The sequence below is a fragment of the Meles meles genome, chromosome X (genome assembly GCF_922984935.1).
Source record: "Meles meles chromosome X, mMelMel3.1 paternal haplotype, whole genome shotgun sequence".
Classification (NCBI taxonomy): domain Eukaryota; kingdom Metazoa; phylum Chordata; class Mammalia; order Carnivora; family Mustelidae; genus Meles; species Meles meles.
In genome coordinates, this window is record NC_060087.1 from 78,160,662 (window position 1) to 78,178,165 (window position 17,504).

At 34.9% G+C, this 17,504-nt stretch overlaps 1 protein-coding gene across 3 annotated transcripts in view; it reads left to right on the forward strand.

Moving 5' to 3' along the window:
• DIAPH2 (diaphanous related formin 2) overlaps positions 1–17,504 on the forward strand; it is a 1,125,504-nt gene that overhangs the window by 553,051 nt on the left and 554,949 nt on the right. For all 3 annotated transcript variants that reach the window (XM_045995095.1, XM_045995096.1, XM_045995097.1), the window contains one exon: positions 7,140–7,379. In XM_045995095.1, coding sequence (XP_045851051.1) covers positions 7,140–7,379 — 240 coding nt within the window. The remainder of the gene's footprint in view (positions 1–7,139; positions 7,380–17,504) is intronic.

The window sequence follows — 17,504 nt, forward strand, 5'->3', positions numbered from 1 at the left end:
CTTCTCCCTGCAAGGCTATCTCTAGACATATCTTTTATTAACCTGTTCTCTGTCAAATCTCAGAAAAAGGGATACCTTATTATTATAACTAATATTGTTGTTGCTATTATTATTATTTATAGAAACAAAATGTATTAAAGAGTTACTGTTTCTGATACCATGTTAGGCATTTTTACATGCACTGTCTTATGTATTCTTCATTACCCTATGAGGGTAGCACTTTTATTAGCTCCATATTATGAAAGAGGAAACCCTGTCTAAGGAGGGCTAGGGACCTTATCCCAAGGTTCATAGTAAGTAGTAGATGTGGAATTCAAACCCATGCAGTCTGAGTTCATAGATGGTGTTTTTATTCCTATTTTTATTTAAAAATTTTTATTTTTATTAAAGAATAATTGGCATACAATAGTGTATTAGCTTCAGTGTATTAGTGATTTGATATTTATATACTTTACAAAATAGACACCACAATAAGTCTAGTTACCATCTGTCACTATACAAAATTATTACAATATTATTGACTGTGTTCTCTATGCTATGCCTTACATCCCTGTGTCCTATGTATTTTAGAACTGAAAGATTGTACCTCTTAATCCCCTTCAGCTGTTTCATGCATCCCTTTACTCCCTTCCCATTTTGCAACTACTAGTTTATTCTCTGTATGTATGAGTCTGTCATTGTTTTGTCATTTTTTTTTTTACAATCCAAATATAAGTGAAATCATATGGGGTTTGTCTTTTTTTTTTACTTATTTCACTTAGTATAATACATTCAAGGTCCATCCATGTTGTTGCAAATGACAGAATTTCAGAATAATGTTATATTGCACAGACACACACAAGCACACAAAATATATCAAACCTTTATTCACTTATTGATAGACATTTAGGTTGCTTCCATATCCTAGATATTATAAATAATGCTGTGGAACATAGGGGAAGATATTTGTCTTTTCAAATTAGTATTTTTGTTTTCTTCTAAGAGATAAAGAGTGGTTTTAACTGCTATAGTGTTCCATTGTGTGTGTTTGTGAGAGATGCTCTGCTACATGATAATTTACTTATCTCTGTTTTGGGCGTTAAAAGATTTCATTTATTTATGAGAGAGAATGTGTGGCCACGTGTGTGCAGGGGGAGGGGCAGAGAGTGAGAGACAATCTCAAGCAGAATCCCTACTGAGCGGGGAGCCAGATATGCAGCTCAGTCTTAGGACTCTGAGATCATGACCTGGACAGAAACCAAGAGTCCAACACTAAGTGACTGAGCCACCCAGGTACGCCTGGGCATTATTATCTCTTGTTTAATTTATACTTCTGTTATTTTATTGCCTCTTCTTTGTCATTCTGCACTTGGACTTTCTTTTCAGGAAAAAAACAAAGCTTAAGTCACTCACTGCCTAAAACTGAATAAATTGATAGCTGTATAGATGGTTAAATATAAATCATTTATTGATTCTAAGGTCCCTGAAAACTGTTGCTCTCTATTTCCTAACACCTGTTTTTTCAGAGATTAGTCTCCTTTACCTCTCATCCACTATTCAACCAATAATGAGAATTCTGCTTTAAACAATGCTTTGAAAATTATCTAAGAGAGGTCTAATTATCTCCTAATTGCATCTAAAATATGCATCAAGTTCTACTCTTCCTCTAAGCCATTACTACCTTAGCCCAAGCCAACATCATCATTTTCTTAAACAATTATAACATACTTCTTGTTTGTTTTCCCCACTCAGGCAAAAACCTTTCTCCAAGTCAGTCTCAGCACAGCCCTCAAATGTGGCATTTCTAGAGTTCATTTGTCTTGCGACATATTGTTTATCTGCTTAAAGCATCAGTGCTGTCTTATGGCACTAAGGCTGTAATATAAACTCCTCACCAGAATTTACCACCTCTCCCACTTCTGTCTCCTGTGGCTTGGCTTCTTGGTCATTATACTTCAACCACATTGTGTTTTATTTTTCAGTGTTTTGAATTTACCAGGCTCTTTCCTGCCTCTGGCCCATTACACATGCTGCTACTGCTTACTCTCACTTGCTGCCTGCCTCTTTCCTGTTTATTCTTCCACTTTTAGCTTAAAGTTCATTTTTCCAGTGATAACTTCACTTGCCTATCAATCAGAATTTAGGCTCTCTATTAAAATCCCACAGAGCACCTTCCCCCCCCTTTTCCTTTCTAGAAATTATCATGTTCTTAGTTAAGTATGTGAATTTGTTTATTGAATGTCTATAAACCCCCACTAGATTGCAACTTCTTCAAGAGCATGCATCATGCTGATTTTATTCACATGGTATATGCTTAATATATATTTGCTGAATGTATAACTTGAATCCAAAATCAAGTCGGTTCATTTTAGTCCTAATTCTCTATCCATGTGGCACTTGATAATATTGAAGAATTTAGCTTCCTTATTGAAAATTTTTCTTTATGTGCCTTCTCTAACAATACTCTTTCTTAATTTCATTCCTGTCACCTCTGCCAGGGCCCTGCATAGTTTCTATTATTATGTAACTTCTTGAATGATAAAAACAATTCTCATCAGTTAATAATAGGCATATGCCAGAAGTGAGATTATTCCTGCAAGATTCATTAAAACTTTCATCATCAAACAAAAAAACAATAAAATTGGCAAAACTTGGGAAATAATCTGGCTGTGACTTTTTGAAAGAAGTAAACTTATCTGAGAGAGTGACTGGGCTGCTAAGCTTTCTCTAAACTTTTTGGTTCTTTTTAGCAGTAACATCATTGGGCTTGCTTATATTCACATGTAATAAGTTGAAAAGAAACAAAAAGGGAAAAAAAGAAAAAAAAAAGAAACAAATAATAAAGCCCATGGACCTTTTCCTCTGTTTAGAGGCAGACTACCTGGTAAGAGCGATATGCTAGTTCTCACACCTTTTATGATCAATATTCCTTTTCTTTGGTGGTAGTGGTGGTGGGGAGGTGGGTAGATTGTCTGCATAGCATCCCACCAACTTGTCCTCCAACCCGCCTCCCACAGAACTGAATTTGGTACATCATTGTAATTATGTACTATACTTTTTTTTTTTTTCGTTTCTTTTTTTTTTTTTCCATTTTATTTATTTTTTCAGCGTAACAGTATTCATTCTTTTTGCACAACACCCAGTGCTCCATGCAAAACGTGCCCTCCCCATTACCCACCACCTGTTCCCCCAACCTCCCACCCCTGACCCTTCAAAACCCTCAGGTTGTTTTTCAGAGTCCATAGTCTCTTATGGTTCGCCTCCCCTCCCCAATGTCCTTTGAAAGCTTTGCCAGTTAGAACCCCAGCAGGAACTTTTAGACTCTTCAGAAAGTGTTTGCAGCTCAGCTGTTCTCAAACCTCAGAGCTATGGAAATTCCCACTTGTCTTGCACTGAGGATGGAGACCCATACTGTGTGTATCTATTAAACTAACACATCTTCTGAGAAAAAGAAAGCAATAATTAGTTCTTTTAGTAATCAGTACTTTGTTTTTCTGAGTTCAAAATTACCCATATTTTTCAATTAAAAACATTCTGCAGCTATAATCTAACAAAGATGTTTGAGATAGCCTTGTGCATAAAAACATTTATAATGAAAAGTACAGATTATGTGATATTGTTGATAGCCCATTTAATTTTTTTCTTTTTCTACACAAATACAAGAAGGCACAAGGAGTGGATTTATGCCTGTATTCGGAAGTACAACTGTAAAGTCGATGTGCTTTTTAATTTTTTTAAGCCTCATAAGAGCTAATGAGCTCTATTCAAGATAGCTTAACCAGGTGAAAAAGAAAATTCTAAAAGCTTTTTTTTCTCTCCCACATATCATCAAAGGCAATTAGTGTAGATGGAAAATTATAGCTCTTCTGTTCCATTAATATTAAACCGTTATCCAGGTTTGCATATTCATTGGGAAAATCACATTTTTTTCATATGATTTCATTCAGAATATTCAGTGTTTTGATATGTAATGTATTGGCTTTTTATGTTTTCATTCTTTTTGTAAATATGAATGCTAGCTCTTATATCTAGATGTGTATTTATTTTATCTGGTGAAAAAAATGGTTTGGTAATTCTGAGATCAAGTAAAAGAAAACCACTGTAACTCATTCTCAAATCCATGTGTTCATATTTTTGTTAATTTCATTAATTTATAATACTTCATTTTGTAGCAGGATTGCTTATTTACATCAGCTTTTACAATAAAATAAAATAAAATACACCTGAAAACTGAACATTCAGATTAGGCCTATGAACATGAATCAGTTTTGCTATCGATTGCTTTTCATTAAATTTTAAAAACCAGAAATTAACTCCTTTTCCCATGTTTATCAGTAATTCCTAATACAATAGCATAGCACAGCAGTCATTTTGATGGCCATTCTTGGCCTCAAACAGTTGTTTTCAGGATTTTGAAATTCTTTCAAATTCTTACTGTGGCTCTCTTGAGTTTACAGTGCCTTTGGGGGCAGACTTTGTTACTGTGTTTTGTTTCAGACTAAAGACTGGTAGATGTTTGTTGATGCCTAACTTCTGTGTTACCACTATCTTTGGGGAAAGTATTCTCTATTAAAATTTTTAATTGAAGTATAGTTGATGTACATATTAGTTTCATGTATACAACACTGTGATTTGATAACTCTTACGTTATACAACACTCTATTTTTCCAAAGTTTCATTTTATAGATTAACTGTGGTTCTTATCTCTCCTTTACATCTTATATAGAAACATTTGCCATTGGCTCCATATACTAGGTGAACTTGTATTGATTATTTTGTCCAGTGCAGGTACAAGGTGTACTGCAGAAAGTACAGTGATGAGCAGGAGAGATCCTTCCCTTGAGGAGGTTATTGTCCAAAAGATGATAAGAAAATTAGTTAATAGAAAATCACAGTTCTTGCTATATTTCCATACTTCCAGGCAGAGTTTTGCTCAGTCATTGAGTCTGGATTTCATAGTTTGTATAGGCAGTTCTGTCTGCTATCTAACTTAAATCTACCCTTCTTTAATGTGTCTTCATTAGGTTATGATAATGAAGACCTCTCTTCATAACCTCTCTTATAGTCATGGATACAAATTGTCCTGTATTGTCAGTATGCAGTGAGTCCTAATAGTATTTAAGTATTTGGGACAAATAACTTGTAACAAAGTATATTTGTTACAAACATATCTGTTAATTCTAATAAATTCTTAACATTATATTTTGAAGTGACTTAAGATCAATTATGTTTGCATATGATGATAGTTGAAGGTATGTTTCTTGTCAGTGCAAAAAGAAAAGTAATAGAAATAACCTTAAAGGTGGGTGACACACAGAAGCAGGAGTGACATGTGGCTATCTCCTCCCCCTTCACACATGATTTTTTATACCTGTGACATTTTTTTTTTCCTCTCTGGATTCTTACAGTAGTTTGGCAGTAGATCGATATTCACCAGCTGCATAGATAATGAAGTGTATAAAATTTAAATTATATAGACAAAAGTTGATCTAACTCTTTGGGGAAATAACCCATTTGTAGCTGCTCTCACTAAAGCTGTCAGTGTATTTTTTTAAATGTAGTACAGATCAGCTAAAGAAATGATAGCTGCTTGAGGTGATTTGATAGATAAATACTTCACAACACAAATAAATCCTGTACATAATATAACACCATGGTCAGCACCCCACAGTACTTCAAGGAATGAATTATAAAACAAAGAATGTCTGTCAACTAAAATGCTTCCAGGGAGCACAACTAAAAAAAAATATATTTCAGTCGAGTTTGTATTTTATTTAGTTATATCACTTAGGTACAGTCAAGTGCCTTCATGAGACATGAGCATTTTAATCATTGTATCTGTGGCTGGGGATGTTCCTCAGTACTTCCTGTTATTTCTACGCTTAGTTATTCAGTACATTCTCTTATACACCTAGATCCTGTAATGGAGATCCAACTCTTATCTGTGTAACTAGTCTGATTGTAAAAATTTCACACTTTTGATTGCAGCAAATTCTTAGTATGACTAATGCATACTAATTTGTGGCTCCTGTTAAGAGATGAATATAGCTTCACCTCCTCTGTAGTCTCTTCATTTGAAGGGCACTTTGTGACTTAAGGACTTCTGTTTATGTTGTCAAGTTCTTTTCATGTTTATGTTTCAAGAAACTAAGCTATATGTGCAAAAAATAAATATAATTAGGATAACTAATAATTTTTTGGGGGGTGCTGGAGTGGCTTAGTCAGTTAAGTGTCCTGTTCAATCTCAGCTGAGGTTTTGATCTCAAGGTCATGGGTTCAAGCCCTGAAGGGAAAAAAAATACATTTATTTTCATTGTGTGTGCTTATATATGTTCATATGTGTCTACTCCCACCCCCACCTCTGTCCCAAAATTCATTTGATGAACGAAACCTAGTTAAATGACTTGGAGTTAGAGGAAATTAATGTCTAAAAGAAATTATTACCATAGGAGCTATACCAAAGGAAGTAGAGAATGTTCACCAATACTATGAAACAAGTAAGAAAGACCTAAGTTGAACTGTTTTAAAGAAAACCAGTATAGAATTCTTAAATAATATACTTATACATAACCTAATTATTTAACATCAACTTTCCATCAATGTAGGAGAAATTCTTTAGAGCATATATAAATATTTAATATATTTGATGACTAGAAATCTAGATTTAAAAATTAAGTATTCACTCAGAGCTAGTCCTCTGATTTCAAATAGCATAGTAACAGTAATTTCTTAGGAAATGTGGTTCCACTTACATTTTCTTTCATCATCTACATCTTTTATCTGTGGCCTGACTGCTCACTCATCTCAATTTCATGTTTGTAAATTTTCATAGTTCACCTCAGAGACAACTGGTATTTTAAATGCTACTGATGACTAATGATTATGCAAGTAACAAAGAGCAACCATTTAGCTTCAGTAATATTTTCTTACTGTTATAAGGGGTGATTTGCTTAAAACTGAGCAGCTAATTATTTTTAAACTTGGATAAAAATATCCCTTTGAAATGTCTAAAACAAACCAAAACAATAAGTTTTAAAACCCAGAAGGAATTCATTTTATGCAGAAATTTTATAGTCCTGTCTATAAAATTATGACTACTGGAAAATAAAATAATGGGCTTTATATATATATATTCTTACAGAGCATTTCTTATCTTACAGATGAGCTCAGTGAAAATGTTGCAACCTCGTCTGGAAAACATTCTTTTCAAGCTCACGTTTGAAGAGCATGTAAACAACATCAAACCAAGCATCATAGCAGTAACTCTTGCCTGTGAAGAGCTGAAGAAAAGTGAAAGCTTTAACAGACTTTTAGAATTAGTTCTTTTGGTTGGAAACTACATGAACTCAGGCTCAAGAAATGCCCAGTCTTTGGGTTTTAAAATCAACTTCCTTTGTAAGGTAAGATAACATTTTAAAATGCTAATTTAGAATCATAATTTCATCTGTGAGAGGGGTCATTCTAAATTGGCTATAGTACATAAGCCAAAAAATGTATGCTTTAAAAGGTTGAGTGTTGTGGTAAGTGAATTATATCTCATTAAAACAGATAAATATATATATATATTTTTAATTTTAGTACAGTAAAATCTCAAAGACTATGCAAAATCTGTGGTAGTATAAACTTCTCTGATCAGATTTTACTGTAGTTTGTAAATTTAAAAAATTGCCTTTCATAAAGTAGATGCAATATTATAACTCAGCTCCCCTGTACTTATTTACTGTCTCTCTAAAACTACTTGAGGAGCTAAATATAATGAGGTAAATAGCTGGGAACCTTTTTTTTAAGATGCTTTGCTTATTCTAGTCAAAACTATCAATACCCTTTTTTTGTTAAATACTGTTGTTACTAAGCTTATACTAGATATCTAGTCTATTAACCTAAAGTTGGAAAAAAAACTCAAATGACAATCATCTTATTGTTTTGATCAAGCCATTTCATAGTATTTTTTTTTGAGATTTTAATTCTCGTGAGAAGAAACAGAGAAACATAAAAGTGATAGTATATGGCCATTTCTAGGCTATAATGAACCACCTTATTCAAGCGAAAGACCTGTCTGTTACAAAGAGAAAACTGAATAGACACTGAGGTGAAGGCCTATAAGAAATCAGAGGAGGAGACAAACCATGAGAGACTGTGGACTCTGAGAAAGAAACTGAGGGTTTTGGAGGGGACGGGGGTAGGGGGTTGGGTGAGCCTGGTGGTGGGTATTGTGGAGGGCATGTATTGCATTGGAGCACTAGGTATGGTGCATAAACAATGAATTTTGGAACACTGAAAAAAAATTAAATTAAAAAAAAAAGAAAGCTAAAGAGGAAAATAAATCTGAAAACAAACAATCCCTCCTTGACATCTCACCATTCTTTCGCTTTTTTTCTTCTCACAGTGTGAAACATTGAGAAACTTTGGTTAGTTCTTAAAGTACATTATAACACAAGAATCCCAGATGTAGGGATGGATATAAATTTCTATTCATGCATTAAACAGATGTGTGTTACATATACAATGTCTAGCATTTTAATATGTATCAAAAATGATTTGCTTCAAGTAGTTCTAAGCCAAATAGACAGAGAATATCTTTGTAGGTAATAACATGCATAATGGAATTATATCTGTGTATTTCTTACTCATTTTTGAGTTATATTAGGAAAGAGGGCCAGGAAGATAGGGCAGATCATCTGGAATGGTAGATTTTATTAAAAAAAAAATGTTCGTCCCTCTTCTTGTGATGTTAGGGGACAAGTGAAATTATTTGATAATGCCAGAGAGAATAAGGCTGTGCTTGTACTAATGTGGAATAAATCATAGCCAGATTTATAGGATAAATCTAAATATTTAATATATTTTCATTATATTGCATACCATGTATTCAGTACTAATAAAGTCAACTCTTCTGAAGATGCTATTTGTTTTGAGTATATGCTGTATGCACATGAGTGAATCAAGATATTTTTGGTAAGATGATTATAAAATATTATAAATTAAGACAAAAGATCATTGAAAATTTATATTATATACCTATTTCAGATTTCACTCATAAAAAGACATTTAAAATAAACTTACCTAATCTGAATAAATATGTACCTTTTCTAAGTGTCTTAATTCCACACTATTCCAGTTAATTACATGAACTGATTTTTATAGCAAATATAAATAAGTCATTTATACACAGAAACAGAAGATGATTTTAATCTCACTGAAGGATTTTACAGTTATATTCTGGAGAGAAGCTTCTTCTTGTCATCTACCTGTCAAATAAAATTTCTTCCATACAACACTGATCTGACATCTATCACTGGAGATATGCTCAAAGGATTCAGCACAAAGATTTTTGCCAACTTCAAATGAAATAAAAATAATCTTGTGGGAAATACTATCATGTAGTAATAGATGTTCTAAAAGGGAAGAAGTGAGTATTTTAAAATCTCCCCGCCCCCACTTATCAGCAGGATTTTTATCTTCAGGGAAATACTTGTCATTAAGAAAGAGAAATATCATATACATGCATGATATTCCCCTAATGTCTAGGATGAAGAGGATGTTCTTGGGATACAAAGGATTCTGAGTAGATGTAAATGTCTAAAATGACAGAAATTTATGAAATACATAGAAATAGGTTTGTAATCTGTTAAAGTGAATTAACTACTGATGTATATTTAGCCAGAATTGCTGTTAAATTCCAGTTATATTATAGAAGATTACTTGGCTGATTTTTCTTAATTTGTTTTCCTTAAAGAATTGCAGAGAGAACTTCCTTTGTAGAACACTGATTATGCTTCAAAAAGGATGTCATTTTCCCCACCTGAATTATTCTAAGGATAATTTCCTTTCTCAGTGAATTTAAAACTATAATCTGCTCTTTGCAAGAAGCTACAGAGTATGCTAAAATATTCACCTACTTTTTTTTAAGATTTTATTTATTTGTCAGATAGAGGGCTAGAGTAAGAAAGTGAGTGAGCACAAGCAGGGGAATGGTAGGCAGAGGGAGAAGTCTCCCTGCTGAGCAGGGAGCCTGATGGGGGACTCATTCCCAGGGCCCTGGGATCATGACCTGAGCCAAAAGCAGGCCCTTAACCAATTTAGCCACAAAGATGTCCCTTATTCACCTACTTTTAAAAAAGGAGCCATGATATAAGCAGTTAAACTTATCAGATGTATCTTGTAGTAAAATAGTATTAAAAATGCAGATGGTCACAATTGGCTTCTATAATATTTGGGAAGAAAAGGAAAACAGATGAGTTATCCTAAATGTCAAATGTAACTAAATGATATCATTACTGTAAGTATGACCCTTACCACAAAATGCTTTGTTAATTTGCAGCTGTGAATTATCACTTTGTGAGTTACCAAACCAGGGTTCTGAACTATAATACAAGTTATTTCCATGCAGATGAGTTCCCCATGTTAGCTTTGCCCCTGCTTGCCTGTTGGTTATTAAAATTCTAACGAATAGTAGTGGTGCACTTCAGGATCATTTATTTATGTTTTCAGTTATATACAATAACATATAATCTGCATAAGAACAAAACATTTAAAAATCCTTAATATATCAGGTAAGGATCTTTGTTTGCAAAGAAGGGAAAGTGATTCTGCCTGACTTAAGAAAAAAAAAAAAGAAAAGAAAGAAAGAAAAAGGTAATTTATCAGGAAGATATGAGATAGCTCAACCAGAAATTAAAGAAAGGCTGAATAACTTGGCCTTTAAAAAAGTAGCAGCTGGGGCGCCTGGGTGGCTCAGTGGGTTAAAGCCTCTGCCTTCAGCTCAGGTCATGGTCCCAGGGTCCTGGGATCGAGCCCCGCATCGGGCTCTCTGCTTGGCAGGGAGCCTGCTTCCTCCTCTCTCTCTGCCTGCCTCTCTGCCTAGTTGTGATTTCTCTCTGTCAAAGAAATAAAAAATTAAAAAAAAAAAAAAGTAGCAGCTGGGACGCCTGGTGGCTCTGTCGGTTGAGGGTCTGCCTTTGCCTCAACTCACTATCCCAGGGTCCTGGGATTGAGCCCTGCATCAGGCTCCTTGCTCAGCTAGGAGTCTGCTTCTCCCTCTGCCTGCTGGTTCCCCTTCTTTGTCCCCCTGCTTGTGTATGCTCTCTGACAAATAACAAGTAAAATATTTAAAAAAAATAAAAAATAGCAACAATGGGCAGCTTTGAGAAAATGGGAAGCAAGAACAAATGGAAAGTCTTTTAAAGAAATTGACTTTGTATTAGCTCCAACCATTTTCCTACCCCTTGCCCTGAATTTGATTCAAATTAGTATGGATTACAAGGATACTCCTTGTCCAAGGGAAGGCATTGATAACCCTGCCAAGACTATTTGTGATAGAAGATTGGTTATCTCATAAAGAATGCTGTTAACCAAAGATAAGGATGCCAAAGATTGGGGCAGGGGCATGGGTATCAGGCAGGCCCAAACAAAGACAAATGAAAGATCATTGGTACACCAGGGGAATACAAATAATACAGAAAACACATAAAAACCTCAAGAAACTAGTGGTAAAATTAACTGGTCAGGAAATAAACTACATATAGAGTATCATGTAACATCACAAGATATACCATCAATGAACAACAAAATTAATGACCATTGAGATTAACAGGGCTTCAGGAGGGAGGAATTTTTGATGATGGGATGGGGATGGGAAATACTGTAAAATGGAACAGAAGGATCTTAAAGGATTGGTAGAATTTGGTTATATGAGAGAAGAAGCCACAACCTTACAAGATGACAGAATGCTGGAATCAGAACATACCTTTTAGCTTCCATTCTGCCAATTACTAGCCAAATTTTCATGGCTGAGTCATTTACTCTTTCTGAACTCAGTTTCCTTACCTGTGAATGAGGAAATGCAGTAACCCTTGTTTATTTTGTTATGTAGGGTTTTTTTGGGTCAAATAAAATGAATTTTGTCAGAGTTCTTTGAGAAATTATTATGTTAAATGATAACTTTTTTAGTGATGGTAGATAACTAGGAATAATCATCTTGTCTTTGAAGATGAATTAGAAAAGCATACTGTCTGGAATATTGGGTGTACCCTGGAGAAAAATGATAACATTGGTAGGCAGATTATGAGAAGATTTTGAGTTATTTATATATTAGTTTACATAAGTTACCCTCATAATTTTTTTAAATCATTCATTTCATAACTTATAAGGGCCATGAACCTTTCTTTTTCAGCCTTGAGTTAATATCCCCTTCCTCCATTCTATTACTTCCTAGTCATTCTAGTTGGATGGAGAGACATAAGAAATCATGATACAGTGGGATGGTCTCCTTTTGTATATTATACAAAGAACCTGAAGAAAACATTACAGTTTACTACAGAGAAAATTTTATATATCTTACTTTGTCATAAGGATTAATATGATAATGTAATTGTTTTCCTTTTTCTAAGATCCATCATTTCTGTAAAGTATATGTAACATAAACTGCCTTATTTCCTAGAGAGCATCATGTGGTAGTGACGGAATATTGTAGGTATTACCCCAAGTACACAAAGGAAAGTCTACAACTCCCCCATAGAAGTTGTAAGAAGGAAAGTAAAAAGGTTCAGTTTTAATGAGAAATAGAAGATTAGTTACCAGAAAATATGATTTATAAAGAAAATGACTGCTGTCTATGGAAGCCAAATTTGGAAATAATATAATCCAAGAGAAAATCTACAAAGAAAAAGTCATATCTAAGTACTCTAAAAATTTCACATCTCATAATTTTTAGCTGAAATGATGTGGATTGTTACCATATAAACTTAGAATCTTAACATAAGAAGATAACTGGTTGTGGATGCCTCCATGGCTCAGTCAGTTAATCATCTCCCTTTGGCTCAGTTCATGATCCTGAGGTCATGGAATCAAGTCCCACATCTGGCTCCCTGCTCAGTAGGGAGCCTGCTTCTCCCTCTGCCCCTCCCCACCACTCATGCTCTCTCTCTCTTTCTCAAAAATAAATAAAATCTTAAAGAAGAAAGAAAAAAGGAAAGTAACTAGTTTAGCCTCTTCAGTCTGTAGTTAAGAAAACTGACACTCAGAGAAGGGAAATTTTGTGTATTGGCAGGTTCTGGCTGCCACAACAGAATACCAGAGGCTGGGTAGTTAAAACAACAGAAATTAATTTTCACACAGTTTTGGAGATAGGAAGTCAAAGATCAAGGTGCTGGCCTAGTTAGTGTCTGGTGAGATATGGTAATGTAATTGTTTTCCTTTTTCTAAGATCCATCATTTCTATAAAGGATATGTAATGTAAAAGGCCTTATTTCCTAGAGGCCATCTTGTGGTATTAGTGACAGACTCTTCCTGGCTTGCAGACAGCCAGCCACCTTCTTGCTATGTGCTCACAGAGCCTTTCCTCTGTGCCCTGCATAAAGAGTTGGGAATGTGCTTAAGAGCTCTGGTGTCACCTCCTCTTCTTATAAGGACACTAATCCAGTCAGATTAGGCCCCACCCTTTTGACTTTTTTTTTTTTAACCTTAATTGCCTCCTTAAAGGTCTTTTCTCCAAATATATCACTTTGAGGGTTACCTCTTCAACGTGCAGATTGCTCAGGATAAGGCTTTCCTGGGATGTGAGACTTTTCAATGCTAAAATTGGGACAGTCTCAAGCGAACCAGGACAGTCAGTGGCTGCTTTAGTTATGAAACTATAGGTAGGGTCCTAGCCTCCTAATGATACTCCATTTTTCTCTCTTTTTTAAAAACATGTAGGTTTAACAGCTTGCCTTTTACTTTTTTTTTTTTTTTTGCCTTTTACATTTTTATAATGCCCTTTACTGTTCTTTGTCTAGTTTTTGCTCTTTAGATCTTCTCTGGTTCCCACTATACACTTTGAGGGCATTATTAAAGAACTGTTCACACTTTAATTATTTTATTTCTCTTTCAAGGCTGAGAACTTGTGGAATCTGAATGTTTATTTTCTTCCACTTTAAATCCCCAGTGCCTATTTATATGAAGCCCTCAATAAATTACTCTTGAATGAAAGCCAGACAGTTGATTTAAATAAAGGATTTGTTGTGTTTGACATAAGTGTTAACTTTTTTTTAAGTTAGAGAATTTAGTTCCTCACAGATGTAAAGGATATATTTTTTACCAGCAAAACTATTGAATATGTAATTGTCACACTGCTATGGTTTATTTATAAAACCATAAAAATATTGTTTTCTATAAATATGGATTAGTAATAAATATATGACTATTAATTTATAACCAAAAATATTTTGGAAAATAACCACTGTAGGATATACTGAGAGGCACTCTACCAAAGTTCAATAAATCCTAGTCAATAGTCCACACATTTCGTTGCCTGTGTTTTAACAGTTTATAAATTACTTTTCTAGTGATTCAGGGAGGTGAATTATTATTGACCCCATTTTGCAAATTAGGAAACTAAAACCCATTGAAGTCATACAATTTTTTCAATATTAAAAAGATAGTAAGTAGGGGCACCTGGGTGGCTGAGTGGGTTAAGCCTCAGCCTTCAGCTGAGGTCATGATCTCAGGGTCCTGGGATTGAGCCTGCCTCTGGCTCCCGGCTCAGCAGGGGCCCTGCTTCCCTTCCCCCCCCCCCCCCCCCCGCCCCTCTGCCTGCCTCTCTCCCTACTTGTGATTTCTCTCTCTATCAAATAAATAAATAAAATCTTAAAAAAAAAAAAACAAAACTAGTAAGTATCCAAGATCCAAGTTGAGGCTTAAATCTGTTCTCTCTGTCCCAAACTTCGCAAGCACTCTGCCTCTCATTGCACTGTAACAGAATTTTTGGAGATACATGGTTCAATTCAAGGAAGCATTACAGAACACCTCTGCAACTTACAGAATTCTGAAAATGAGGGGAAATCGCATGTAGATATTCTTGAATCTGGTAGCTTGTAAAATGAGGAATCCCTTTTCTTTATTCAAATTGAATTGGAACTAATTGCAGAATATTAATAGAAAATTTCTCATCCTCTAATAGATTTTAATGTATCCAGGAAATAAAGCCTACATATTTGTAATAAAATAGCACCTAATAATCTGTATAATTATACAGCTATCACTTCGCTTTGTATGTATAGGCTTTTAGAGCCCATCAGTTTTGTGTAGGCAAGGTGAGTTGCTGTTCTCAAGATTTTTACAAATAAAGATCTGCTCTCCAGAAAGGACTGACCCAGCATTTCAGGGTCAGAGGCACACTTAGAATCCAACTTTTCCTAAGGCTCAAATTATTGCAGTGGCTCACGCTATTTTTAGATTTTGATGGTCTCTTTTGCTTCACTGAAATATTTTTTTTTCCCATCACACAGTGTTTAACATTATTTGAATTTGGGGGGAGTTGTGGTTGATATTTTACTGAGAAGAAAATTGCTTTAAAGTATGTAATGTGTGTTGGAAGGTGCTGTGTAAGAGAAGATTAGACTATCAAATACAGGGTTGGGTGGAATGGTAGGTCTTCTTTCCATACATTCATTTTTCTCCCTTTGGGTTCTTTAAAATTTCCTCCCTGTGGGGCTATTTGCAGGACAGAGTTTTCAGTTGGTGATCTCCTCGAGTCCCTGGTTGTAATCAGTGACACGGATCTAAATGTACAGCAAAATGCAGAGGAGCTCGTTTATGTTAATTTGTATTTTTATGTTTATAAGAACTTTGCATTTTTATATGTCATCATGTAATACCATGACACACCATGATATTTGTTCATAATTTATGACTGACAGACACGAACATTTCAAGTTAAGGATTAGTCTGTGCCACATTATATTCTTTGAAGTAGGAATATTTACTGTTTTTGACCTCTGAAACAACTAAGCAGCATAGAATGATTTAAGGTCTGGTTATCATTCTTAATTTTAAATAGTTTCCTTTGTTCAGATTATTTGATGGTTAACCTTTATTTAAGTCCATTGTGTTTTATTGTATTGCGCTTAATGGGCTCTTATCATTGAGAACCACTGAATAGGGGGCGCCTGGGTGGCTCAGTGGGTTAAATCCTCTGCCTTCAGCTCAGGTCATGATCCCAGGGCCCTGGGATCAAGCCCTGCATCAGGCTCTCTGCTCAGCAGGGAGCCTGCTTCCTCCTCTCTCTCTCTGCCTGCCTCTATGCCTACTTGTAATCTCTGTCTGTCAAATAAATAAATAAAATCTTTAAAAAAAAAAAAAAACACTGAATAGGTTCTTGAGCTTAAAGGTGAATGTTGCACTGTTGTGGTACTATGCCAGTGGTGACATTTTAGATTCAGTTTCCTTAATTGTGTCATAGGTTTTGTTTCCCTCATTTCTTCATGTAAATCAATATACCAAAATTTATACTTTTCAAACAGCAAGCATTAGTATTACTTAAGTCAAGAAGTCCAGAAGTGTTTAGATTTATAGAACAGTAAATTTATATTTTTAAAGAAACAAGTTCTTTTAATTCCTGTGTTACTTGCTATATGTCCTAAAGCACATACTGTTAATCAGTGCATGTGGATTTGTACACACAGACAAATGGTAGTACTAAGAGATTGCTTCAGTGATTCCCATTTCTCTAGTAATCAAGATGTTTGGATACTAGCTTAGAAATTCAATGCGAAGTCCTCACATCTAATGTCTTTGTGCCATTCAAAATCTGAACAAAACACAAGCTATTTCTTCTAAACTTCTCTTTAAAAATGCAGCTCTCTAAAATTTAGAAACATATGCTCTTGGCTCCTGATTTTGTAATCCCATGATTACCACCATGTGTTTTGAAGACTGTCCTTCAGTTAGAAAATCAGCTCTTTTCCCACTTCTAAGATGTAGAGTTACTAGTTTCTTTATGCTGTAGTACTGTACATACAGATTGACTCCCTAAATAGAAAGAAAACTTGAAGAAGGTAGTCTGTGCTTTCTTCCAAGATGGAAATCTCAATTGTTACAGATGGTCATGACATTTCCCAGATTTATGTTAGGATGGAGATGCATTGTATCCTTCTTATTCTTTGTAGCCTACATTATGGAATTGAGATACAAGAAAAAGGAAATTGCTATATTAGCACAGGTAAAGCTATGTGATCATGTGGGCCATAGGAATTAACCAGTTTTGAAGATATACTTCTTTTTTTAATTAATTTATTGATTATTTTATTTTATTTTACTTTTTTCAGTGTCCCAAGATTTCATTGTTTATGCACCACACCCAGTGCTCCATGCAATATGTGCCCTCCTTAATATGCACCACTAGGCTAACCCAACCCCCTACCCACCTCCCCTCCAAAACCCTCAGTTTGTTTCTCAGAGTCCATAGTCTCTCGTGGTTTGTCTCCCCCTCCATTTCCCTAAACTCACCTCTCCTCTCCATCTCCCAATGTCCTCCGTGTTACTCCTTATGCTCCACAAGTAAGTGAAACTGTATGATAATTGACTCTCTCTGCTTGACTTATTTCACTCAGCATAATCACTTCCAGTCCTGTCCCTGTTGATACAAAAGTTGGATATTCATCCTTTCTGATGGAGGCATAATACTCCATTGTACATATGGACCATATCCTCTTTATCCATTCATCTGTTGAAGGACATCTTGGCTTTTTTCACAGTTTGGCGACTGT